The 27,219-nt window shown below is 33.4% G+C and overlaps 1 protein-coding gene across 2 annotated transcripts in view; it reads right to left on the reverse strand.

Moving 5' to 3' along the window:
* LOC129224334 (sulfate transporter-like) overlaps window positions 1–27,219 on the reverse strand; it is a 98,810-nt gene that overhangs the window by 30,716 nt on the left and 40,875 nt on the right. For both annotated transcript variants that reach the window (XM_054858777.1, XM_054858784.1), the window contains 6 exons: window positions 18,680–19,107; window positions 15,446–15,611; window positions 14,063–14,173; window positions 10,465–10,643; window positions 6,938–7,102; window positions 4,536–4,691 (listed from right to left, as the gene is read on the reverse strand). In XM_054858777.1, coding sequence (XP_054714752.1) covers window positions 4,536–4,691; window positions 6,938–7,102; window positions 10,465–10,643; window positions 14,063–14,173; window positions 15,446–15,611; window positions 18,680–19,107 — 1,205 coding nt within the window. The remainder of the gene's footprint in view (window positions 1–4,535; window positions 4,692–6,937; window positions 7,103–10,464; window positions 10,644–14,062; window positions 14,174–15,445; window positions 15,612–18,679; window positions 19,108–27,219) is intronic.

A 27,219-nucleotide genomic window follows, 5' to 3' on the forward strand; every position in this document is an offset into this window, starting at 1 on the left:
ATGACAAAGAAAAAAAAAGAAAAAAAGTATAATTCTTAGTAATACTCCATGTCAAAATGAGTTCATTTATTAATCTAAACAAATTTTTTGAGTTTTTTAGTCCAATCCTCAAACAGTGTTACTGTGAATGTTTTTATATATTTACTTTTTGAAAAGTAGCGACTACATTTCAAAAGTAGTTTGTCATGGGCAGATCCAGGGAGGGGGCCATGGGGGCCATGGCCCCCTCCGAGAAAATTTCAAGAATAGTTAAAATCCCCTTTTTTGAGCAAAAATGCAAAAAAATTCTCTTATAATGCATACAAAATATAACAATAAGGAAAACAATGAGAGAGGGGCCATTGTCACCATGACAAAGTTTCAGAAATAATTAAAAACCTTTTTTAGAGCTAAATATTAAAAAAATCCTTGTTATTCCTCGAAGTCCAACATGAATATAAAAACAATGCCGAGGAGTCATGAACTCACGCTGAGGAAGTTTCAAGTAGTTTTTTAAAACCCTCTTTCCTAGCTTAAACTGAAAAAAATCGAATCAATTTTTTTTTGTTTTAAGTGACCTCCGAAACTCTTCAAATCCTAACCTTACCAAAGATAGTCTAAAATGCGTTTTAAAGTCTATAAATTAGAAAAAATTTCCTGGGATGGGCCTTTTAATCTCTCCTTTTCTTAACATCACCAAAAATCGTCTAAAACCTTTGAAAAGCTACAATTTCTAACAATTTCCGAGGGAGTGCTCCAACCCTCTTCTCCCCTAATATTACCAAAGATAATTAGAATGAATCTTTAAGACCGTAATTGTAATTTAGAAAAATTTCTTGGTGTGAGCCCTTGAATCTCTCCTCCACGTATCTTCAAGAAAAGATCATATTAAACAGCGTTTTTAGCTCTACAATTGCAAAAAAAAAAAAAAAAAAAAAATCTGCCGGACCTCCCTCTTCTTAATATTATTGGAGATAAAGTTTGCGTTTTTAAAGGTTCAATTTAGAAAAATGGGCGGGCGGATGGAGTCGCACCCGAGTCCTTAATAGTACGAAAGACAGTTAAAATGAATTTCTAAGATTACAAATCAGAAAAATTACCTCTAATGAGCCCTTCCCTCAAATCTTTCTTCCCTCTAACACCATCAAAGATCGTATAAAACTGCATTCTTAGAGCTACAATTTCGAAAAATAGGCAGGGGAGCACCACCAAATCTCTTCTCCCCCAACATTTACAAAGATTGTCTAAAATGTGTTTTTAAGATTACAAATTTCAAAAAGTTTCTGGGAGAGAAGCCCCCGAGTCCCCATTACTTCGAGTTTATGAAAAAAAACTTACAGTTGGTTCATATCGGCTTCCTCTTCATTCAGAAGTCCTATACAGTCGCTTCAGAACAAACAGTGCTGATTACAGGAATACCACTTTGAGGCGACGATATATGCACTTGTTTGTTACGAAAAGAGGAAAATTATTTGGACGGTTACAGCCTTCATGTTAAAATTGTGTCGCCTAGTAAAAATTCCTTAAAAAATGCTCTGGTAAAAGGTGGGCTACATTAATATTTGTAATATTCAAAAATTTCCAAAGCATCATATTTTTTCAAATAGCCCCCTCCGAGAATTCTGTTTGGATCCGCCCCAGTAGTTTGTAGTCACTATATTAAGAAAAAAAATATGCAGCTGTTTTTAACTACATTTGTAATAAAACAGTTGTAGTTTGGTGCAAGAAAAAATAGTTTTTCTAAACCACTGATTGAATCTTACTCACTAAATTTTTATTTTAGACTAGAGGACCCGACAGATGTTGTTCTGTTCAAACTTTGTAAATTGAAATGTTAAAAAATTTCAATGAACTTTGAAGTGTTTGAACCGTTTTGTTGGAAAAAATTAGTAAAAAGAAAATGTTTTAAGCTGTTTGGTGTCAGAATGCATATACAGTAAAACCTCGTTAAGTCGTCACTCAAGGGACCAAAAATTTTTGACCACTTATGCGGAGTGACCACTTATGTGGAATAGAAATTAAGGAAGAAAAAAAAAGCCTTACAAATATTCATGAATAGCAGTAGAATTCTGTGAGAAAACAATAGCTTATGCAATAAATGTCTATAAATTAGTGGAAATTTTAAAAAGGGGGAAAAATACTAATGACAGTTACTTTGTTTTGTTTTCTCTTACTTATACATTACTTAATAACAACAGCTTATTTTAATGTAGTTACGGTACATTAATACAATCCTTCAATGTTGACTGATGAAGTTGTTGCTTAGGGAAAAGAACTTATCTCTTCTAACATACGTCAAGCTTTAAATTTTGTGTTTGATGTTTCTTGTGAATGGATGTTAAATACTGACTAACTTTCTCCAGGTATTAGATTTTGTCTGTCTTGCTGGAAGGAATTAGATTCATATTCTCGACACTTGGCAGAGTCACAGCAAGAATTACGCTTTGAATGACCAGAACCGAGGATCGAGATTTCAAGGAAAAATGAATATCAAACAGCCTTTCAACTAAGTCCGACACTATTTTCTAAGATCCGATAAGGAAAGGGAATTTTAGAAAACAACTTTTGAGTGACTAGTTAAGCAGGTAAAATTAAATTTGGTGACCAGTAAAGGAGGGTCATTTTACATTACTGTGAATGAGACCTTGTCGAGACCAAAAAGAAACGACCACTTAAACGGAGTGACCACTTAACCGGTCGACTACTTATTGAGGTTTCACTGTATTTATGACAACCTGATTTATCTAATGCCCACAGAGCAGTTGTTTTATTAACTATTTTTTCTCCCGTACTTGATGGTATGTTCCCTCAGCCATACTCGAAGGATAAAAAGCATCTTCAAATATTAAAAGTAAAAAACTAACTACCCATGTAAAGGGTGTCCCAAAATTAACGCAAGATTTGAATTTGCCACCATTTTTTCCATAAATTGTTGGCAGCCATGAAAAAAGAACAATTTGACAGTTGAGAGTTTAGGGTTAGTAAAAATGGGGTATTATTGTACCATACAGCTAGAGAGAGTGAAACATTTCAATTACTGCATAAGGCATTTCCTAGTCGCGTACTCTCTCATTTCGGTGATCAGAATTGGCACCCTAGATCGTGTGATTTAACATTTTTAAATTTCTTCTTATGGGGTTATTTGAATTCAAAGGTCTATGTCAACAAGCCCACAACCACCCGTGCATTACCGTGTTGCGATACCGAGCGCCAATAACAGTAACTGCTTGACCAGTCTCAACTTTCATTATTTTTGAAACAATTGTTCAATAATGAAAGCGCGTTATTGTATCGTATAACGCTCCATTTTTGATTACCCTAAACTCTCAGCTGTCAAATTGTTCTTTTTTCAGGGTTGCCAACCATTCAAATCTTGCGTTAATTTTGGGACACCCTTTAGAACAAACACGAAATCCCGCTGCAACATTTCCCATATGAAAAAGAATAAAACAATCAAAAGGATATCGTTTTAAAAAATGTTCAGTTCTCTGAATAAGCGAAAATCACTCATCCCACCCCTCCTCCTGATGGAAAATAAACACATTCTTCAACTAAAATGACTAAAAACTCTTTAAAAACGAAAATTCTTTGCAATTTGAAATATTTTGCCAAATAAACAGAAAATGCAATAAATTACATTAACAGTAGCTTTAAAATGTAAACAAATGATCACGCAACTCTATTGTTTATAGCCAAACTCGCCAAGCCACCACGTTACTGTAATCCAGCCGATCAGTGAGCAAAGCCAACTCCGCCTGATTAGCAGTCCGATCTTTTGAACAAAAACTTTTAAAACTTCATACATTGCCTAATTTGTTCTTTCCACCAAAGATAAAGATCTTCCACTGCACTGATCTTTTGGGTACAGAACTACCCAGTTGTATTTTATCTGGTAGAAAATAAAATTTGTTTTGTCTTTAAATTCCATCATCTATTCTTTTAAATAATGTACTGATTAGTTAGATAATCCTTAAAGTATTCTTGACATTGGTGCCAAAACTCAGATGGATTTCAGCCGAGAAACAAATGTTGCTAGGTACGGTACTTTCTGATCATTTGGTTAGGAAAACCCAAAGCACCGATCCGGTCACATGGTTCAACTATGACGACAGAACACACGTTTTGCGTGAACCTTCCAGTACTTGACTTTAAAGTAGATCAGGGATCTAAAATCCTTGTTTTCAAGAGAAATGAAGGCTTCATTCTCTCACTCTACGTTTTATCTGTTCTCAACTGACACATCACAGTAGGAAATTTCATTACAAAAAGCAGAGCTGGCTTTCTTATTATCCTTTGGCAACAGGTTAAATATTTATTTCAGTTCTCGCTCAACAATAGGTTAAAATAAATATTAATCATTTGGGAGATATAACCATCCAATGTTAAAATTAATTAAGAAAAACGTTTCGGATTCGATCCATGGCGCTTCAAAACCATGTTTGCCACAACTTAATTACACATAAAAAATTTGATTAAAATCGGTCCAGCCGTTTAAAAGCTTTATGGTGACAAACGTCCACACAGAAGATTTTTATATATGAAGATAAGGAACTTACAACAATGAGATCAATAGGTATAGGCATTTTGAGTCTTCCTTTGAGCCTTCCATCAATTTGTTCTTTGAATAAAATTAAAACAAATAAAGCAATAAATGAAATAATCAGAGAAGCAGCATTAGAATGTGGCAACTGTTTAAATATATCTCTCAGCATCTAAAGGAAAATGAGAAAAAATAGTTTAAAGTGACAATACAACACAAAATATTTGCTCCTGCATAGAATGAAGCTTTTGTAAAATATCAACAAAAATAAGGTAAATAAAATTTAAAAAACTTGAAGTATTTTTCAATGTAATTCATTAAAAAAAAGCATTAAAAGTAGTAATCAAGCACACTTGATCTTCCCATATCTTAAAATGTAAACTTCCTTTTTTTAAAAAAAAGAAAAGTACATAATAGTCTCCAGAAAGCTGCTGAATTGTATTAAATAGAATTTGGCTTATTAAAAGTTAATAAGTATGGTACAGAATATTTCATTCAGGATTCAGAAAATTGGAAAACTAGCAAATGGTTCCTAATTTTAAAGCAGTTTTTTTTTTTTTTTTAATTTTGAAAAATTAGTTTTTTTTCAAAATATTTCTTTTAAAGTTTGTGTTTTAAAAGATTTCTTTACAAATACCGAAAACACTCGCATATGATTTGAGAAATTCAGTGCAGAGAAAAGATTCAAAAATGGACGTTTAACTTACAAGCGGAGCAAAATTTTCAAAAACATTTCTCGAAACTAAACTTTGAAAGAGCACTCAAAAATCCCAACTTTTTCATATTTCATTCCAAATGAACACTAAAAAAGTGAATACTGATGCCCTGTGGGTCCTCACAGTTTGCACTATTATTGCCACTTTTAGTTAATATACAAATACAAAAGTGACGACCAGCAACAGGCTCTGGGCCCAGCTAGACTGGTCCTAGTCAATTTACAATCCCCAGTGAAGATCAATGGCCCTCTTAAAACTATCTACTCCTTTGCTCATTACCACCTCTTTCGGTAAGCTGTTCCAAGGTTCCACTACCCTGCTAAAATAATAATTTTTCCTAATATCCATGTTAGCCTGAGATTTAAATAGCTTAAAACAATGACTCCTTGTCCTGTTTTTAGTGCTAAACTTCAGCCCCGTAACATCTTTCATTTTAATAAATTTAAACAACTGAATCATGTCCCCTCAGTCTCTTCTTTGCTCAAGACTGTACATTTTTAGCCTTCTAAGCCTGGAATCATAATCTATAAGCGGGAAAGTCCATTTATTAGCCTTGTAGCCCACCTTTGAACCCTTTCCAATACATTAATATCTTTCTTAAGATAAGGAAACCAAAACTGAACAGCATACTCCAAATGGGGTCTTACCAAACTTCTATATAAGGGCAGAAGAACTTCTTTAGATTTGTTTGAAATAGATCTATTGATAAACCCAAGCATTTGTGCAGGCCGGTTCAAAATAGCTTCAGTTATGGGCTGTTGCCCAAGTAAAGTTACCAAGTTTAGTAAGGTTCGAGATGCTCAGAATCTGCATATTCAGAAAAACTTGGTATTTTGAAACTTCACTATTTTAAACAATATACAAATACAAAAGTGACGACCAGCAACAGGCTCTGGCTAGGCTGGGACTAGTCAATTTATTAATCCCCAATAAAGATCAAGAGACGTCTTGAAACTATTCGCCTCATTGCAAGTAACAGTTGCTTCAGGTAAACTACTCCAAACACCTGCAACCCTGTTGAATCAGTATTTTTTCCTGATATCAAAATTAGCTAGGGATTTGAAAAGCTTAAAACAATGATACCTGGTTTTGCCATCTGTGCAGAAATTTAACTCATAGAAGTCCCACATTTTAATAAGTTTGCATAACTGGATTATGCCCCTCTTACTCTCCTTGCATTCTAAGCCTGGAATCATAATCTAAATTAGAAAGTCTATTACTAATCTCATAATCTTCCTTTGATTCCTTTCCAATAAACTCATAAGTAATGAAAATAAACAACAATGACCTAAAACTGAACCTTGTTTGGAACTCCACTTAATATGTCAGACTATCAAGAAAAATTTCTCCTAACAGCTGCTATTTATTTTTTCAACCCAACTTTGAGTTTTCCCTCCTATTCCAATACAAGCCAGTTTGTTTAGCAAAGCAGAATGCGGTACTTCATCGAAAGCTTTTGGAAAGTCAATGTAAACAACATCTATACATTTTTTGTTAAGTTGGATGGGTTGAAGTATAAACATATTTATCATGGTATTAATGATACGACAATATATGACAGTACTACAATATATTGCAGATATAAAATAATTTTTTAAAATTAAGATAGCGCATATCATACAAATGAATTTTATGAAACAAAATAAAAATGAGTTGAATGAAATGTCATTAAAAGGACAAAAAAATATGTGCAAATTATTACATATACAAGCTTTAAGGCTCCAGTGTAACTTCCAATGTGCACACCAAGTAAATCTTTCAGTTGAGTAGTAGCAACATGAAATGCAGCTCCAGTAGTGAAACCAGAAACTAGTAAATCAGACAGCACAACAGTCAAGGAACCCAAACGAAACACTCCCATAAAAAGCTATAAAAAATAACAGCACTAACTGTAGCTTTCAATGCAATGCATAATAATAAGCAGTACCAAACAAATGATATTAAAACACTTTTTTTATAAAATATGCATTAATAATTTGTTTTTGACATCTTTTACTAAACTTGTTAGCATTAAAATATTTCTGTACATTAAGCAAAAAACATTATGTGCAACTTTTTCTTTTCTTCCAAAAAACAGAACATGAATACTTAAGTGAAACAGTGTCAAACAAGTAATAAAACTTGTCCGACAACTGAAGGGAGCAGCTGAACTTGCTTTCATTGCAAGGCTTGGTGTTTTAAAGTTCAATATTAACATTTAGATTTGGTGCATTACAGGGCCGTATACAAGGGGAGGGGGTTCTTAGGGTTCAAAGCCTCCAACTCCTTCCGAAAAGTTCGCTTTGACATTTAAATGCTTGTTTATGCTTAAAAATTTCCAAAAAATATTGTTCCAAAACTCAAATGTCTTTCATATGTATATTAATTGCATAAAACGCTTTCATGATAGATAACCCGAAGACTTGAACATTAGCATAAATAGTGCAAAGCTTCGCATGAAAGTTTTTAAACCCTCCCTGAAATTATTTTCTGGTTACGACCCTGGTGCATTATAATAGATAACAATAGCCCTCAGCTTTAGTTCTTTTGATGGAGATCATCATTCAATTACAATTAAACATCAACAGGGGTAGATTAATATTTCACTAAATCAGGATCATAGGTACTCCAAGATGAGTTGACTCCACATCTCAAAATGAAAGAGTAATTACCAAAATGATCACAATCAAAAGGACCAAGTGGCAAGGGAGGAATTTTTTTGAATAGTAACCCTAAGAGGAGTCTAGTGTATGAACATTATGGTAAGTTGAACATTTACTCAGAAATAGAGGGTCAATGGGTTTCTCTTTCAGAAAATTAATAAAATTCTAGATTGAAGAATGCAGTTTTAGACAATTTTTGGTGAGGTTAGGGTAACAGAGATTCAAGCCCATCTCCTGAAGTTTATTGAAGTTGGAGCTCCAAAAACCTAATTTTAGCCAATCTTTGACAGGGAGGGTTATTTGGGGGGGGGGGGGGTCCTTGGAAATTTTCAAAATTGGAGCCATAATTTAAAGCAATTTAATGCTGTTGATAAGGAAGAGGGCTGGGGTAGACGCTCAAAATTTTTTTGAAGTTGACGCTTTAAAAAGTTTTAGAAGACCTTTGATAATGCTTGTGGGAGGAGTTTCCTCCTCTTTTGAATTGTAATAGATAATGTACTGTACATATTTGTCTTATTTCTAAAAGGTTTTTAAATATTTCTTTTCTTGTTGAGAGTTAAAATGCGCCCTCTTCCCTAAAAGGAGGGATCATCCGAAGTGGAAAGTTGTCTCTCACCCCTACCAGATATGCCACTGCAGTAAGGGAGAGTGTTGTACCTTGGGGCACGGCTAATTTCTAAAAATCTATTTTTAGCAGCCATGTTTTTGTAATCTCTAGTAGTAACCTTCACCATTAAATAGTGCCACAGTAAAAATCAGCATCAAATGAGTAAAATGGACCATTTTATGAGAGAAAGAAAATTTCATGACTCAAAAGTAAATATTTTCCTCATTTTTATTTCATTTTCTGTCTTTGTATTTGTAAATTTAATCAATTGAATTTTATTTTGTTATAAAAGAGAAGTACTTTAAATAATTTGCTTATGAGAAAATAATGATAGTGTATCTAGATTGACCACCACTTTGGTTTTTCTTAAACCATGTGGTGATTGTACCTTGGGACAGCCAAACATATTGTACCTTAAGATATGTTCCAGGGTACAACATATGCATGGTTTCATAATTAAGATATGTTTAGGAACATGGAACAATGTTCTAATCTTAAGTAGTTTTTTAAACGCATTTAATGTTAGATAATAATTCATAATTCATTATTAAATATTCATAATTTAATTCACTACCATGAAATTCCCCCCCCCCCCCCCCCCGGTGCAAAATTGGTTCAAGTTCAAGTGGCTGTTTCCTGAATCTTGATGGCTTTCTTATAGCAAAACAGGATGTGTCTCAAGGTAAAACAGGATATTGTACATTGGGACAGCTCGGAACTTTTACTTTAAAAATGGCTGGCTACATTTTATTTTCAAACTGTCTGAATTTAAAAATATATATATATTGCATAGAAGTATGTTGGGTATTTTAATGTGATGTTTAGATTTTAAATTTGATTCAAATAATTGACGTTAAAAGTTAAAATATGAAAAGTGTCTCAAGGCATAACACTCTCCCCTATAGATAGAAGCATTAAACTGACATAGGAAATGTGCCATTTATGCATTTTTTTTTATTTTTCTGAGCATTAGAGATGGTTTCTTTTTTCCTCCTAGCTAACTCTTAATAATTTCTCTATGAAAAAACCATTAAAGTATTTGACCTTAAAAAAAACACACACACACACATATATATATTTGAAATAATCTTTGATAATTGCTGCCCCTCTTGCTGTTGCGCCCCTGGTAAGAGCCACTCCTGCCAACCCCTAGGGATACTACTGTGTATATGGTATCACCAAATAGGCAGTTTTTGTGTAATTGAGCAAACATAAAAAAGATAAATAAAATGAAAAATAATTGCCAAGATTAATAATGTAAAGTGATGTACCTACAATGGATAAGCACCTGAAATATTATCTATCTTTACTCATATACAGGTTATTTTACAAAGTTTCAGTGTCGTTCTTTTTGTAAACTCTAATTTTGGCCTTTTTTACTATGTGCAAGGAAGTAAATAGCCAAAATACAAACAAAAAAATTAATCTTTCTCAAGTACCATTGAACAAAAATACAACTATGATTTTGATACAGATTTAAAGTTTCTATTAAGTTTTGAAATATTTGTGTAGCATTGGTGGAATTCAAAGTAGGCACTAGTTAAGCAAAACAATACGTATTATGTAGCCTTCAACGCAAAATATATGTTGTGCAAACAATCTATTGCCCGGAAATATAATATTTTCAAAGCTGAATTAAATGGTAGAGTCGAATTCCTGAAATACATTTTGGATGATTTTAAATATTTATTGAACCATGGTAACAGACATACATTTTAAAAAGAAGTATGTCAGTCAGTTACCATGCTTTTAACAATTTTTTTTAATTGTCCAAAATGTATTTTGAGAATTTAATTATATTTTTGTATTAAGCCTAGTAAAAAATTCAATATTCCATGGGCAAAGGTTGTTTTTACAATGTATATTCTGCGTTGAATATTATAAAATGCATATTGTTTTGCTTCAAAAATGTCAGTCAGTTACCTGTGGAATTAATTGCCCAACAATCACCCATTGAGAACATATAAATTTAAATAATACCTGCCAGAATCCTACACCCATTGCAAGTGCTGTACCAATTTCTAATGGAGTAGGAGGCCTCAAGTTATTGAACTCTGGAGTAGTTGTTGCATTCAGATGAGTGGCATTCATGTTATCAGCTATAAAGTTTGCATTATGCACTGCACTACTCATCATCAAGCTCATAACTGCAAAAGTACCTAAAAAAAGATTTTTTTTAAAATCAGTTTTTAAAAATTAAATATAACTTCCAATTTTAAAAATACATTTGTTTCTCTATTCACTTCTAACGACTTTCAAGGCATCACAAAAAAATTGTCCTTAAGCAGAATGCGTCTTTAAATAAAATGCTTCTAAAACAACAGTAGAATATCTGGGACCATGGAAAGTCGTCTTAAAATAAAGAAAGTCATTAAATAGAGCATCTTTAAACAGAATCAACTGTAACTGGACTTCTGTTTCCAAAAGCAATACTTTAAACTTTACAATATTTAACTTTCATAAAGCTTCCAACTCGGCGATTCTGTATCGGAATAAAAATTCTCAAAGATGCTCAATGTAATGCATGAAAATAACTGTGTCAGTCACTTTAAAGCAAAGTTGGGTTTTGGACTGCCCAAAACTGGTTTAGGACAGGACAGGTGGTTTTACCGTCCAAAACTGTCTAAAACTGTCCAAAAGTGTCCGAAACTGTCTTAAACTGTCCAAAAGTATGCTAAAGCTAAAGGGGTGTAATCTAATCAATTTGTATTTACTACAATATTTGTAATGCATAAATATAAATATTAATGAGGTTTAATTGTTGAGTATTTAATAATACTTTTCTCCAAAATGTTCATTTAAAAAATATTTTACTTAAAATAGAATGCCAATAACTCTATCACATATGTCATGAAAGGAAATTCACATTGCTACCAAGACAACTAATTTCAGTTACATTTATAACTCAAAGGAATGTTATTAAATGTACAATATTTTTTAAAAAGCTTCATTTTTTTAATGGTTTTTGTAAATAAATTTTGTGTGATGTTTTAATGAAAATTATTTTTTAAATCATAGATTAAAGAACAAGAAATTAATGATTAAACACAAATTATATTTTAAAACTTGTGCTATTCTTTTTTTAATTCATATTTTTAATATAATACATTCTGTATTTAGAAAAAATTGTCATTTATTGCATTTAAGTCAATTATTGCACTATATTTTGAACACTTTCTTTCGACACATGCATAAATGTTGAAAAATTTGGTTTATGGAAACAAAAAAAATTTAATTTCTACGTAACTAGATTAAAATCTGCTGTATATATAAGCTATATATATATATTTATGCTTGAATGTTCACATTAAATAAAGATATTAAATAGTAAAAAAAAAAAAAAAAAACATAATTTTTACACATTTTGTTCTGTTTTTGATGTTTTCTCACAGAATATGGTTTTTCAAAAAATAGTTTTGGACACTTTTGGACACAAAGGTTTTGAACCGGGTGGTAAAAACCTTGCCAACCCTGCTTTCATTTGCACACATGCACAAGCATAAGTAAATTTGGTTACCATTATCAAAATAATAATAATAATAATAATAATAAATAAATAAAATAAACTCATGCATACATGCATGCATTCATTTTAATCAAGAATTCAACTTCTGTAACTAGATTAAAATCAGCGGCATATATAAGTTGTATGTTCCCATTGAATAAATGTTCAATATAAAACTTTATTTTGGTACATTTTATTCTGTTTTTGATTTTTTCTCACAAAATACAATTTCTCTAAAAATGTAGTTCTGGACACTTTCGGACAGTTTTGGACAGAAGGGTTTTGGACAGGACGGTAAACACCAGGGTTTTTACCGTGGTTTTTACCATAGTGTCCAAAACCTTGCCAACCCTGCTTTAAAGATTGTTTCAAATATTGCAGTAGTGATAAGGTTGCTTTGAATTATTTTTCGGACTAGCCTCTTTACTGTCCTTTAGTCTACCGTGCTCAGCATAAAAGTAGTATCTGCACTTTTTATCATAATTGAACTATGGTCACCAGGTGGTTCTTTGTCACATATTTCACCTAAATACAATGTTTTATGGTCATTTGCTAACAAGAAATGGGGCAATACCCCCAGTGATTGGCAGGTCACCAGTAACTGGCACTTCCAACAAAAATATCCGAAAATAAAAATCATATCCAATCTTTTAAAAGTAGAAGGCTATATACTAACTGAATGTACATTTACTTCAGTGATGATTTAAACTGAATATTTTTTTCTAAGTAATGAAAACAGAGGTAAGTTTAAGGACAAATTCTTAAAGTGCCAATTACTGAGGTCGTTACCCTATTTAAAAAAACTTTTTTTGAAAAAGTTGTATCCGAATCAAATACACAGAGGCCCAAAACTTTAAACGGAGATTTCTCAATTTGAATTCAGCTGCAGATAAGACTTTTGCACTTAGCACGGTAGTATTCCAAGTGCCACAATCGATTTGCTGCAAGACAAAGCCACAAATACAGATCACATCACACACTCGCAAGATACCATTCCAAACATTGTTGAAAAGGAAGTATTTCATATTGAGGAATGGGAAGGAATAGCGTTGAAATTGGGCAAAAATCCTCCTCCCCTCAAAAAAAAAAAAGCTTTTTTGTTTCAAAAATAATGCAAATTGGTTTCAAACCACCTTTTCTTTCATTGAGTCCTCTCAAACCCCAAGGTGGGTTCCCAGTTATATTTTTTTACAACTACAGCACTTGAAATGGGTGAAGAATTATCCCACAAAACTCAATCTATGTACTTCTAGGAGCCCCCGAACTTTGGTTTTTGGGAAGGAGGGATTTTTCAATTTGTCGAACGAAATTCCGAATTCAATCAAATGATAAAAATATGAGCATACATTCATAAAGATCTGCATCTAATGAGAAGAACATTAGGCATCATTTAAAAAAAAAATAAGTTTATTAAATGCATTTAAAAAAAGAAAAAATTAAATGCAGTTTTGCCATGTTGACTCCAAATTTGCCAAATTGTCAGACAAAATTTGCAGAATAATATTTTTTGGGAGGTCACAGTGACCTCTCATTGCAGCAAAGCAGTGTATTTCATTCAGAGTGAGTAGAATTCGGTATGTTTAACACTAATTGAAAGCTTGTTTCATTGTGTTTTTGGAGTTCCACTGTTTTAACACATGTAATGGTAAGAAAGTGTAACATGACAAAGCAGCCGAGGGAAATAATTTTCAATTTCATGAAAGAAAATTTGGAACAAATTTGTTTGTCAAAGCTAAGAAACTGAATTGTTCAGAAGAAAAAAAGGAATTTAAAACAAATAAATTATTTAACAGAAAGCAAATATTTAATGCCCATAAAGTCACTTTTAATTAAAATTTCCGTTTAACATGTTAATTACTATATTTTAAAACTTAACAGCAAGTTGTATTTATGTAATCTTATACATAGAAATGTCGAGTCTGTATGTTAATAACCGCAAAACTGGAGAATAGTCAATGGATTTAATTGAAATTTTTACACAATGTTCCTATCCTAAAGCCTTTTTGTACTTATTATCTCTAAAGTTCTATGTGTTTTGGGAGGTTTAAGTAAAATCACTAATTTATTACTTACCAATAGATATGTGCCTGGATGTTCCAAGAAGAAAATAAATAAGAACAGGGAAAAATGAAACATACAATCCATTTTCAGCTTTAAGTGAAGCTAACACACCATATGCCATACCTGAAACATAAGTATAGTTTTAGTGTTGGGAAAACGAGCAGTTTTGTAAAGTTGTTGTCATAATTTATCAACAAACAAATTCCAACCTTTTTTATTATCTCTGAAGTTAAACCTGTCACATAAAAACATTAAAAAGAAATATTAAAAAAAAAAGCGTGGCACTGACATGAATAAAACCAATTTTAAAAAATTTAAAAAACACATTTGCCAGAAGAGATCCAAATTCAGGAGCATTGGCATTGTTTAAAAAAAATAAAATTGGAGGAATTCATTAACGGCCAGATGTACCAATATTTTCCAAATACTTTGTCTTTTAAGTTACATAAATCTTAGTTAGTAAAATTCATAAAGTTGATAACTGCAAAAAGTAAGAGATTAACTCATGTAAAGATATTGTGAAAAACTACTTAGCGATAATAAAAAATTACAAATACAAATACAAAAGTGACGACCAGCAACAGGCTCTGGGCCCAGCTAGACTGGTTCCTAGTCAATTTACAATCCCCAGTGAAGATCAATGGCCCTCTTAAAACTGTCTACTCCTTTGCTCATTACCACCTCTTTCGGTAAGCTGTTCCAAGGTTCCACTACCCTGCTAAAATAATAATTTTTCCTAATATCCATGTTAGCCTGAGATTTAAATAGCTTAAAACAATGACCCCTTGTCCTGTTTTCAATGCTAAACTTTAGCACCGTAACATCTTTCGTTTTAATAAATTTAAACAACTGAATCATATCCCCTCGGTCTCTTCTTTGCTCAAGGCTGTACATTTTTAGCCTTCGAAGCCTGGAATCATATTCTAAGTGGGAAAGTCCACTTATTAGCCTTGTAGCCCGCCTTTGAACCCTTTCCAATACATTAATGTCTTTCTTAAGATAAGGAGACCAAAACTGAACAGCATACTCCAAATGGGGTCTTACCCCTTCATCAAATGCTAAAAATGTTTGTGTTGAAAATATGCTAGGTTCCAACTACGAATAATCTAAATAAATAAAAAACCTAGCCACATAAATTACGCACAACATGCTTTTAACACTTAATCTTCTACACTGACTTCACAGGAGGAAGACAGCATGAATCCCATAAATAGTCTGAATTTTGCCTAAAGTGTTAAAATTTGTATAAAATTGAAAAGAAGTGCAGGAGCTCAGCTCCAGTAAGCTGGAGAGTAATATTTATATGGTACAACTTCATTTTTTAAATATGTTCCTCCTTGGGAATTTCTGATTGGAATTAAGATCACTAGTCATTTTTTAAAAGACATTTCTTACCTTGGGGTATATGCAAGATAGCAATGGTGAAGCCTGCAATAATATCAGGCAGTAAGTACTCCAATCTGTACTTTGGCAACCAGGACAATACAGGAAACAATGATGTAAAAAATGAAACAACCCATGCCAGATTACAAGCACAATGTGACTTCAGATATGTGATTGCCTGCAATTTATAAAAATAAATATTTTAAACTTCTAACTGTTTGCACAAGAAACAGTTAACTGAAAAAGAAGCCTTTTAGCTATATGATACAGTTGTTGTCTTTAATGCAGAGGCAGCAATTGGGATGAAAAGGGGGGAGGGAGGCAAGGGCGCTCATATGCTAAATTGTAAGAGGGGAGGCAAGGGCGCCCATATGCAAAATTGTAAGGGGGGGAGGGCTCAGATATTTTAACCATGTTTTAGCATGATATTTTCCCCATGAATACCAATTTCAGAACAAATTAGAGTCATTAAAATTGAACATTTTAAATAACATATTCAATAATGGCTGGAGAAGAAATATTTTTACATTTTTGCAAAAAAAAAGTACTAAAAGCAAGGAAGTTCTAATTTCTAAGGGGGGGGGGCTTGAGCCCCCACCCTTGCCCCCTATATGGGCGCTCTTGGGGGTGGGCAGTTAAAACTGTAGGCTTTTAGTGGCAGACAAAAAAAAAAGAGGAAAAAAAGTACAAAACTTTGCTAGGGCTGGTTTTGAGAGCAGATGAGTGATAAGTGATGTAAATCTATCACCTTAACTCACGTTTTTATTAAGATTTTGATGAATTTTCTATTCAGTAACTCTCCCCGGATAAACACTTAGACATGAATTAGACTTACATTATTTACCTTAAAGTATTTTGAGGGGTCACAGACACTTGGTACTAATTTCATTGAGCAAGTATGGCTTATTTAAGTAAAACAGTTGATTTACTAATATATAAACCATGAATACATATAAACAAAAAGTTACTGCTCACAAACAGATATACCAAGTAAAACAAATAATTATGTTCTAAAAATGTTGACATTTCTGCTTTTTTTTTTATAATTTCTAATTTTGGTTCTTAAATTGGAAAATAAAATAAATAAATGAACCATAAAAAGTGGAGGGGCGGTTGCCCCCCCCCCCCCCAATTGCTGTCACTGAATTAATGAATTCCAAGGAAGTTGACTATATAATTCTAGTGTTTTCTCTAAAAAAAAGGGGACATGGTTCTTCCAGTTAAAAGGGAACATCAAATTGATCAAAAAGACAATTTTAAGTATTACTTTTTGAAGACAAAAATAATTATGTGCACAAGGAAGATTTCGAATGATTTCCCCTAACAACTACTCCCTGCTTCCATCAATCCGCAAATTCCTAACCCAAAATAAAATTTTCCCACCAGCTAATTTTCTGAGAAGAGCAATATGCAGTACCTTATCAAAAGCTTTTTGAAAATCAATATAAATAACACCCAGTAGTGGATTTTACGGGGGGCTCAGGGGGCCTGTGTCCCCCCCCCCCAAATGAATTTATTTAACTATTTTATTCATTATTTTTCATTGACTTATGTATAGCATTTTTTAATATAGTTAATTAAAAAGAACACAAAACACACAGAGCATATTTTGAATAAAAATATTTTTGTTCGCTAAAGAAGTAATACTAGAGTTGGAGGCCCTGAGTGGCAGAATACATTTATAACATTTAACTTGCTAGTTTTGAATTCAAGGGAACGTAATATGGCGATTCGTCCATTAATTCTTCTTTGATGGAATCAGTAAATAACATTCTTCGAAAAATGTGTAGGCGTGCCTAAAAGGGTTATTTTGATCCAGGAAGCTATTTGCGAAATAATAGATTTCTTTTTCAGCTTATTAAAAACGCAAAATGAAAGAAATCATACGGTAATCTCTTGGGAAAACCATGATATTACTGGAAACGGCATGTCTTAACTGTATCATGGCTGCAAAAACAAATCAGCAACTGCTTTGAAATTCACACAGAAATAGTCCTGAATTCTTCAATAAAGTTTATCTATTTACACAGCTATGATTTTCTTAATTAAATGATATTTTATAGTTAAGAGTTCAAATGATATATAAAAAGTCAAATGAGGTATGGGTTTATTGAATAACTTTTCCCTCCAGTTATAATCATCATGACAATGTTCCTAATTAAAACCGCTCATTGTATAGCATCTCGGTGACATTATATGGTTTAGTGTTTAATTGGCTTGAAACGTTAAAGATGTTTTACGTCCACATTCAAAGTACATTAGTGCATAATGTTTATGTACCTAGAAGTAGATCACTAGCCTGAAGGGATCCTATATATATATATATATATATATACACATATAAAATTAAAATAAACATTTAAAAATAAAGTAATTAAAATTTTTTAATTGAAACATCGTATGTGGGGAGGGGGAGTGCTATTCAATTTCCCGGGCCCCCTCCCAAAACATTTTTCACCCCCTGACAACACCACACTTTTTATTGTCTAAAAATTTGCTTTAAAAATATATTATTGCAATTGTTAATTGAAGCACAAGAAATTTCCCCATGATTATTCCAAATCAGAGACAAAGTGAAGTGTTTGTTTACTTGAATGTATTATTAAATTTGAAAATTTTGGGGACAATATTTGAACAACCTTTAAATCTTCAAAATAATAACTTGTTACACTGATGCCCCCCCCCCCCCCTAAAAAAATTCAATGATGCAGTCTGTGTTATCAGCCCTCTTGTGGTATAAATTAAGAAAAATGTGGGTTTGTTATGCTGTAACTTTCTTTTGTCATTGTGTTTGTAAATAAGTTACTGACTCGTCTATCAGCACCAAATATTTATAGAAATACATTTAATTTAAATATTACATAAATGTCAACTTTATATGAAAATCAAGAGAACTAATTATTTATTTTGGCGTTTTTGACGAAAAAAACCAGCTTGTTCTACACTGAATTTGAATCAAGATTTTTCAACTCACTAAACATGATTTTAATGATTCAAAGTTCGCGCCGAAACATTAGAAAAGAAAAATGGCTTTATTTTTTTTAAATCATATGAAATAATTTAGAATTGTATGGGGAGAAAAAAAGAACGTCCTAAAAAAAGAAAAAAAATTTTTGAAGCGAAGAATCAAATTTCAACTGAGGGCTATGACAACATATTGAAAGATTTTGCACGCAACGAAAACGTAAACAACGTAGTACGTCGAATTTGTTGACACTGAAACAAACAAAAACTTTCAAAACATACTTTGTGCGAAGATGATTCCGTTGGCATTATGCCATACTTCTTATCAATGTATGAATTATCGATTGGATATCTGTGAATTGAAATTCGACAGTCACTTTTGGATCGCCTGAGTTTGTTGTTGTTGGATCCATTCATGCCGGATCGCCACTGCTTCCAGCTGCGTTCAAGGTCAGAAGGTGACAGCGAGAAACCCATGTTGTAAAACGCTCGGTCCTCTGACCTATGGTCATCGTTTTCTGTCTGCGAGAGGAATCTTTTTCGCCGAGCACCTTCAGTTTGGCTTGAGGATCCCGCTCGGCCGAAACTTGATTGATCTTCATGCGGCCTCCTGGACAGCGAATCATTGACAGCGGAAGTGAACGAGGAACTCCTGGCGGCGGAAGTTGGCAGTATCCGAATTCTTTCGGAATCCGAAACCGGATCTCCACCTGTGGAATTAAATGGAAATTGATTAATTTTTTTGCATACCAATTATAGGCGGATTTAGGACTGAGTTCCTGGGGGGGGGGGGGGCAGGATTTTTTTTAGCAACAGTTTTATTTTCCCCACTCCCATGTTTTTGTCTGTTTCCTGTGATGCCTAAGTCCATGCTTTACTTTTTTTTGTGTCGTTTTTATTAATGTGTGTTTTCATGCTGTCCTTTTTGAATTGACCTGAAGAGAGGCAGCTGGTATCAAGAGAGTGACGCAGGGCTCCATTTTAAGTGGATAATAGAATATCTTCAATTTTAGGGGACCGGGGGTTTCTCCCCCAGAGAAAATTTTGTAAAATGGATATAAAATTCTTCATTTTGAAGCCTTATAAAGGTTAATTAGATAGACATAGAAATTGATAACTAGATTGTACAGTTGTATTGTTCAAACTTTGTAAGAAACAGCTATTTTAAGTTTGAAAGAAAAAATAAACTATAGATTTCTCATAACAACTTTTTTTAATTATAAGTAGTGCAGAAAACGAAAAGAATAGAGGTAGTGTATCTTTTTTTCCCCCTGGCTAAACAGATTAACTATATGCAGTAAAAATTGGAGCCCACTTTGCTTAGGATTTTCAAAGACTTATCTAATTATTTTCAAGGACTCTATAGAATAAATAAAATTATTTAACGCACTTCATTTGTACTTTCCAGTCTCTGATATTTTAGTATTTGATTGTAAATTTTTACTCCTATTCTAACTTTGTGAGAAATAGCTATTTTAAATTTAAATGAAACCATATAGACCAAGAGCTGACCCCCCAAAACACGATTTATCTCTTTTATGGCTTGTGGCCGGTTAAAATAATAAAAAAATGCAATTTAAAACTTTGGCTCGAATCCCCCCCACTAATTTTGGGTCACACGGCTGCGTGGGGGGATGAAAGGTCAAAAAAATGAAAAATATCAAAGTGATGAGTTAAATGGCTAAAAAGTATATAATAGCATTAAATTAATAAGAAAAAACCCGTAGCTAATTTCCCCCCCCCCCAGCTATGTTGGGGCGAACGTGGTGCCCCCCAGGGGTAAAGTATCGATTATTAAACTTAAAAAAAAATGATCACTTTCGTGGGGGGGAATTTTACAGGGTATTAGTTTCATTATTTTGATTGCCAAAAAAAATTCCCCCCCAGTAACTATGGGTCAATTTGTCAAAAAAAATTTTTTTTGTTCCTCTTTATTTGGTTCAAGTCGAGTATTGTTCGAACTTACGCATGACTGTTTAAGTTGCAAAAAAACCCCAAAGATTGAACGTTTTTTCATTAAAAAACACTCGTAGCAATCCCCCCCCCCCACACCTATGGAGGGGGTTGCTACGCGGTGCGCAGTTTTACAACGTGGTGCCCCCCCCCCCCCCAGGGGTGAATTGTCGATTGATTAAATTAAAAATAAATGATCACTTTCGTGGAGGGAATTTTACAGAGTATACATTTAATTGCAAAACAAAATATCTCCTCCCCAGCAATTATAAGTCTACTAGCTGCATTGTCAGGCGTTGCACGGTCTACCTCAAAAATGTACGTGTTCTCGGCGTTCCAAGCATTTTATACAATTATATAAATTTTCTCGCTTTCATTACATTTCTTATTGCTGCTCCACTCTTATTAGTCAAAGCGCAATGTTATATAGCCTATAGCCTTCTCAATAAATGGACTATTCAACACAAAATGAATTTTTCAGTTCGATACCGTCGTCCCTGTAGACCAAGAGCTGAGCCCCCAAAACACGGTTTATCTGTTTTATGGCGGGTGGCCGGTTAAAATTTTAAAAAAATGTGATTAAAAATTTTGGCTCTAATCCCCCCCCCTCCGCCCACTATTTTCGGGTCACACGCTGCATGGGTGGATGAAAGGTCAAAATAAAAGAAAAATATTAACATAAGTGAAATGGCTAAAAATTATATAATAACATTAAATTAATTAAAAAAAACCACGTAGCAAATCTCCCCTCCAGCTATGTTGGGGCGAATGTGGGAGCCCCCCCCCCCCAGAAGTGAATATCGATTGTTAAAATTAAAAAAAAAAATCACTTTCGTGGGGTTGGGGATGGGGAACTTTACAGGGTATTTGTTTCATTATTTTGATTTCCAAAAAATCTCCCCCCCCCCAGTAACTATGGGTAAATTTGTCAAAAAAAAAGTTTTTTTGTTTCTCTTTATTTGGTTCGAGTCCAGTACTATTCGAATTTTCCCATGACCTCTTTAATTGTAAAAAACAATTGCAATTATTTATTCGGTAAAAAAAACACGTAGAAAATCCCCCCCCCCCAGCTATGTTAGGGCGAACTTGTTGCCCCCCAGGAGTGAATTATCGATTGATTAAATAAAAAAAAAAGATTACTTTCGTAGAGAGGAGGGATTTTCTCAGAGTTTACATTTGATTGTAGCAGGAAAAAAAATCCCCCCCCCCCCCAAAAAAATGTTTTTAATTTAAATTAGAAATTTTGAAATATTTTTCAAAATGAAAGGAAGCAATACAGCGTCCGTACATCTGCTTCTACCATTGTGTGCTCAGCATGAAAAGAATGAAGAAGAAAGTATACGCCTGTGATGATTTCTTCTTGCTGTTTCGAGGGCAGTTTCGTCAGTGATCAACTATAGCCAACACAGTGAAGTCGTTATAGCTGTTGGTTTTTCTTTTCGGAGCACGCTGTACCGAATCCTTAAACTGAAAACGTAAAAAAAATCCTTTTTTCAAAAATATATTTTGATGTTTTTATATTATGAGTGTTTTAAAGGGTAATTTTAAGTGTAGCCAGCCACCAGATAAAAGATAATTTAGTATATTATCTCCAGAGTATACATTTAATTGTTTTAATTGCAAAAAAAAAAAAAAAAAAAATCTCCCCCTACCCCAGTAATTATGAGTTTATTTCACAAACAAAAGTGATTTTATGTTAAAATTGCAATAACGACGTTTTTACTTGTAAATGTTAATGCGTTAATCCGATGCGTTAAATGAATTTTTAAAATAATAATTTGGAAATTCATATAGATTTATTTACCTTTAGCATATTGGTTGTGATAGTGTCTATCTAGTTTGATAAAAATGTTCTTGCAATCTCGATGATATAAATCTGCTTCTGTTAAGAACTCGGAAAAATCTAAATCACGGAATTTCAGTTTTCAGTGTTTTCGAATCTTTGAAACTTTTATTCCTTCAAATAAAGTTTCTGTCAAAACATTATCTTTTATCTGGTGGCTGGCTACACTTAAAATTACCCTTTAAAACACTCATAATATAAAAACATCAAAATATATTTTTGAAAAAAGGATTTTTTTACGTTTTCAGTTTAAGGATGCGGTACAGCGTGCTCCGAAAAGAAAAACCAACAGCTATAACGACTTCACTGTGTTGGCTACAGTTGATCACTGACGAAACTGCCCTCGAAACAGCAAGAAGAAATCATCACAGGCGTATACTTTCCCCTTCATTCTTTTCATGCTGAGCACACAGTGGTAGAAGCAGATGTACGGACGCTGAATTGCTTCCTTTCATTTTGAAAAATATTTCAAAATTTCTAATTTAAATTAAAAACATTTTTTTTTTGGGGGGGGGGGGGATATTTTTTCCTACTACAATCAAATGTAAACTCTGAGAAAATCCCTCCTCTCTACGAAAGTAATCTTTTTTTTTTATTTAATCAATCGATAATTCACTCCTGGGGGGCAACAAGTTCGCCCTAACATAGCTGGGGGGGGGGATTTTCTACGTGTTTTTTTTTACCGAATAAATAATTGAAATTGTTTTTTACAATTTAAGAGGTCAAGGGAAAGTTCAAATAGTACTGGACTCGGACCAAATAAAGAGAAACAAAAAACTTTTTTTTTTGACAAATTTACCCATACTTACTGGGGGGGGGGGGAGATTTTTTGGAAATCAAAATAATGAAACAAATACCCTGTAAAGTTCCCCATCCCCAACCCCACGAAAGTGATTTTTTTTTTTTTTAATTTTAACAATCGATATTCACTTCTGGGGGGGGGGGCTCCCACATTCGCCCCAACATAGCTGGAGGGGAGATTTGCTACGTGGTTTTTTTTAATTAATTTAATGTTATTATATAATTTTTAGCCATTTCACTTATGTTAATATTTTTCTTTTATTTTGACCTTTCATCCACCCATGCAGCATGTGACCCGAAAATAGTGGGCGGAGGGGGGGGGGGATTAGAGCCAAAATTTTTAATCACATTTTTTTATTATTTTAACCGGCCACCCGCCATAAAATAGATAAACCGTGTTTTGGGGGCTCAGCTCTTGGTCTACAGGGACGACGGGTTCGAACTGAAAAATTCATTTTATGTTGAATAGTCCATTTATTGAGAAGGCTATAGGCTATATAACATTGCGCTTTGACTAATAAGAGTGGAGCAGCAATAAGAAATGTAATGAAAGCGAGAAAATTTATATAATTGTATAAAATGCTTGGAACGCCGAATATACGTACATTTTTGAGGTAGACCGTGCAACGCCTGGCAATGCAGCTAGTAGACTTATAATTGCTGGGGAGGAGATATTTTGTTTTGCAATTAAATGTATACTCTGTAAAATTCCCTCCACGAAAGTGATCATTTATTTTTAATTTAATCAATCGACAATTCACCCCTGGGGGGGGGGCACCACGTTGTAAAACTGCGCACCGCGTAGCAACCCCCTCCATAGGTGTGGGGGGGGATTGCTACGAGTGTTTTTTAATGAAAAAACGTTCAATCTTTGGGGTTTTTTTGCAACTTAAACAGTCATGCGTAAGTTCGAACAATACTCGACTTGAACCAAATAAAGAGGAACAAAAAAAATTTTTTTTGACAAATTGACCCATAGTTACTGGGGGGGAATTTTTTTTGGCAATCAAAATAATGAAACTAATACCCTGTAAAATTCCCCCCCACGAAAGTGATCATTTTTTTTTAAGTTTAATAATCGATACTTTACCCCTGGGGGGCACCACGTTCGCCCCAACATAGCTGGGGGGGAAATTAGCTACGGGTTTTTTCTTATTAATTTAATGCTATTATATAGTTTTTAGCCATTTAACTCATCACTTTGATATTTTTCATTTTTTTGACCTTTCATCCCCCCACGCAGCCGTGTGACCCAAAATTAGTGGGGGGGATTCGAGCCAAAGTTTTAAATTGCATTTTTTTATTATTTTAACCGGCCACAAGCCATAAAAGAGATAAATCGTGTTTTGGGGGGTCAGCTCTTGGTCTAATAGATTTCTCATGACAACAATTTTTCTTCAGTTGCAAGTAGGGCAGAAAAGGAATAGAAGTAGTGCATATTTTTTTCCGTGCTAAACAGATAGACAATATGCAGAAGAAGTAAGATAAAAGCAATCAATACAAAAGAATTTCCAAAATACTGCATTCGGGATTGAATAAATAACAAGATATGAAATATGTGAGTCACAAAAATTTATTTCAAATAGATGTTACCAATGTGAGAATCATGATTTTTACATTTTTAATACAGGATGTGGCAAGGAGCTGAATTTGACATATTTTGGCATTCCACTCCTCTACCATTTGTTAGAAATTTTAAGATTTAAGGTTTGTCGCCACACGAATATTCAAGGTTTTCAAGCACTTAAAAATGAAATTAGTTTTTTTCAAGCAAATTTCCATCTTTTAAGGAACGAATCATGAATATTTTTGAGAGTTAGGGACCCACTTCAACGCAGGGGCCCTATGCAATAGCTTGTTTATCTTATAGGCAAATTTAGCCCCGTTTGTAATTCACTCTTACCTGCAAATTTTTGTTTGATTTTTTCGTAATTTTTACGAAAATTCGTCAGTTTTTTACGGTTAATGGATTTTTACGATTTTACCAATCTTTGTTAGGCTTTTATAGACTTTTATTAAATTTCAGTAAATTTTTCCAAAACTTTTGATGACTCTATTATTTAGATTTCAATAATGACAAGGACTGACTCACTCAGACTTAGATGATTATGACTTACCTTACTTTTTAAACAATATTTATAAAGTAAGTAAAATTGTACTCTCCTTCTAAGTAAAAAGATTAATTTAATCAGAACACGCAGATAACTGAAATTTATTCAGTTTGCGATAGTATTTATTTTCTCTCTCTCTCTCTTAAAAAAAGAGAGAGAGAAGGAAAAAAAACTATGTTTTTTAGAATTCCTCAAAAGGCCAATTAATCTACTAAGAACATAAATAAAATATACTTTAAATGTGGACAAAAATTATAACGAGTAGATCGTTCTGTTAGCGCGAATAGGGGGGGGGGGGAGTTTTTTCCCCTTTGCTTTAGGTTTTAATTTGTTAAAATAATCGTCAATTATTATAAGTGTTGCAGCTTAATGTATAGCTCGTTTAGCCTATATTTTCATTCATACACTTGCCCAAATGGTTTTCAGTCCAAAATAGTGAATTTAGACACATTTTCAGCACCCCAGTGACAGCTGTACTATTTGTATTTAATGTTCCGTTTTTTTTCCCCCTTATCTTTTCTCCCATCAGAAAAGGACATTCGCTTTTCTCTTCATTTTCATTGAATTATTCAAAAAAGAACAAGTCATGATTTTTTTTGTTTCAAGATTTTTGGAAGATGTGTTGTTACTATATAAAGTTCTTCCAAAACTGGGGGGCATTGCCCCCTGTGCCCCTCCCCCTATAAATCCACCCATGCCCTTCTAAACTATTCAAAAAGAAAAAATATTTTTTTTTTAATTTTTGGAAAATGTGTTGTTACTACATGAAGTCCTCCCAAAACTGGGGGGGGGCATTGCCCCCCTCTGACCCCCCCATAAATCCGCCCATGATACCAATGCACGCGGAATTCTGAACAAAATGGGAAGGCTGAAACGTTATTTCAGTCAAGAAGATAAATAGAAATGTTTTTGCAGTCACAATCCCGGAGCATCCAGATTTACCTTTTGATTTTCGGTCACAATAGTCATACAGGGGTGCCCAAGCCCACCAACAAGGGGGGGGGGAGGAGGGAGCAGACTGCGGCTTTTTTTTTCTTTTTTTTTTTTTCCACATTTCTTTGGTAACCAAAACAAAGAAAATATGCGGGGGAAATACATAGAATTTTATTTTATTTTATTTTTGTCTTATTTCATAAAATTATTCATTTATTTTTTGCCTGGAAATATATTCTAAAAGATGCTTTCAACCATATTTCATACTAATGAAGCACTGTTTCCTATCTCAGTCAAATATTTATTAGCTAAAATTACACAATTGCGTTAAAACACAAAACTATTATATAAACTTGTATGAAAAATCAAAAAGAGAAGCAAAAAAAAAAAAATCTTTTTTTTTTTTTTAATGAAGTCGGTTAAAAAGCCCTGTATCCTTGATGACCGTGAAACATTCGGCCCTTATGACATCACATTCTGTAAGGAGATCGGATTCTTCTTAGGTCTTTTAAGTTTCATTTTGTTTCACTTTTCCCCCCTCTTAATGCGTTCCTTGCGACACCGAAACACGTGTCTGCAGTTTTCTGCAATTGTGCTATTAGACGTTATTATCTCTTATTTTACTTTTTATGCACAAAGGTTTTTATTCACCTTACTTTCGAAATAGTTCCTGAACTTCCGATGAAGCAATTTGTTGGTGTTTATATAATGATTGAAAATGAGATAGATTCTATTTTTTGCCATCAACAAATTGCATCCTTACTCACAAACGTCATTGTTTTCTTTGCAAGCATACTGAACTGTATCTGCATCATATCAGTGCAATTTACCTTATCGTTGTGTTCAAGGCCGACTAAATTACTATTTACTAACAGTGCAGAACGAGATACGTAAAATTTGTTTGGCATAAATATTGATTTTTTTTTCCCTTTCGGTTCGATTGAAGAAGGCAAGCAAAGCAAAAAAAAACGGGGGGGGGGGGTGCACCGATTAACGGCAATTTTGCCGATTATTTATAATCGCCAAACTTTTTCTTTTTTTTTTTAAATTAAAATTACCTGTGCCTAGAGTTAATGCCTGGAGCCCATTTACTATGCCCAGAACCAGAAACTATGTTGAGTGAGTTCCTAAACAATAAAGAAGGTAAACCAGGTCCGAATGTAGCTCCATGCCACCCCTAG

Source organism: Uloborus diversus, chromosome 1 (assembly GCF_026930045.1).
Source record: "Uloborus diversus isolate 005 chromosome 1, Udiv.v.3.1, whole genome shotgun sequence".
NCBI classification, from domain to species: Eukaryota; Metazoa; Arthropoda; class Arachnida; order Araneae; family Uloboridae; genus Uloborus; species Uloborus diversus.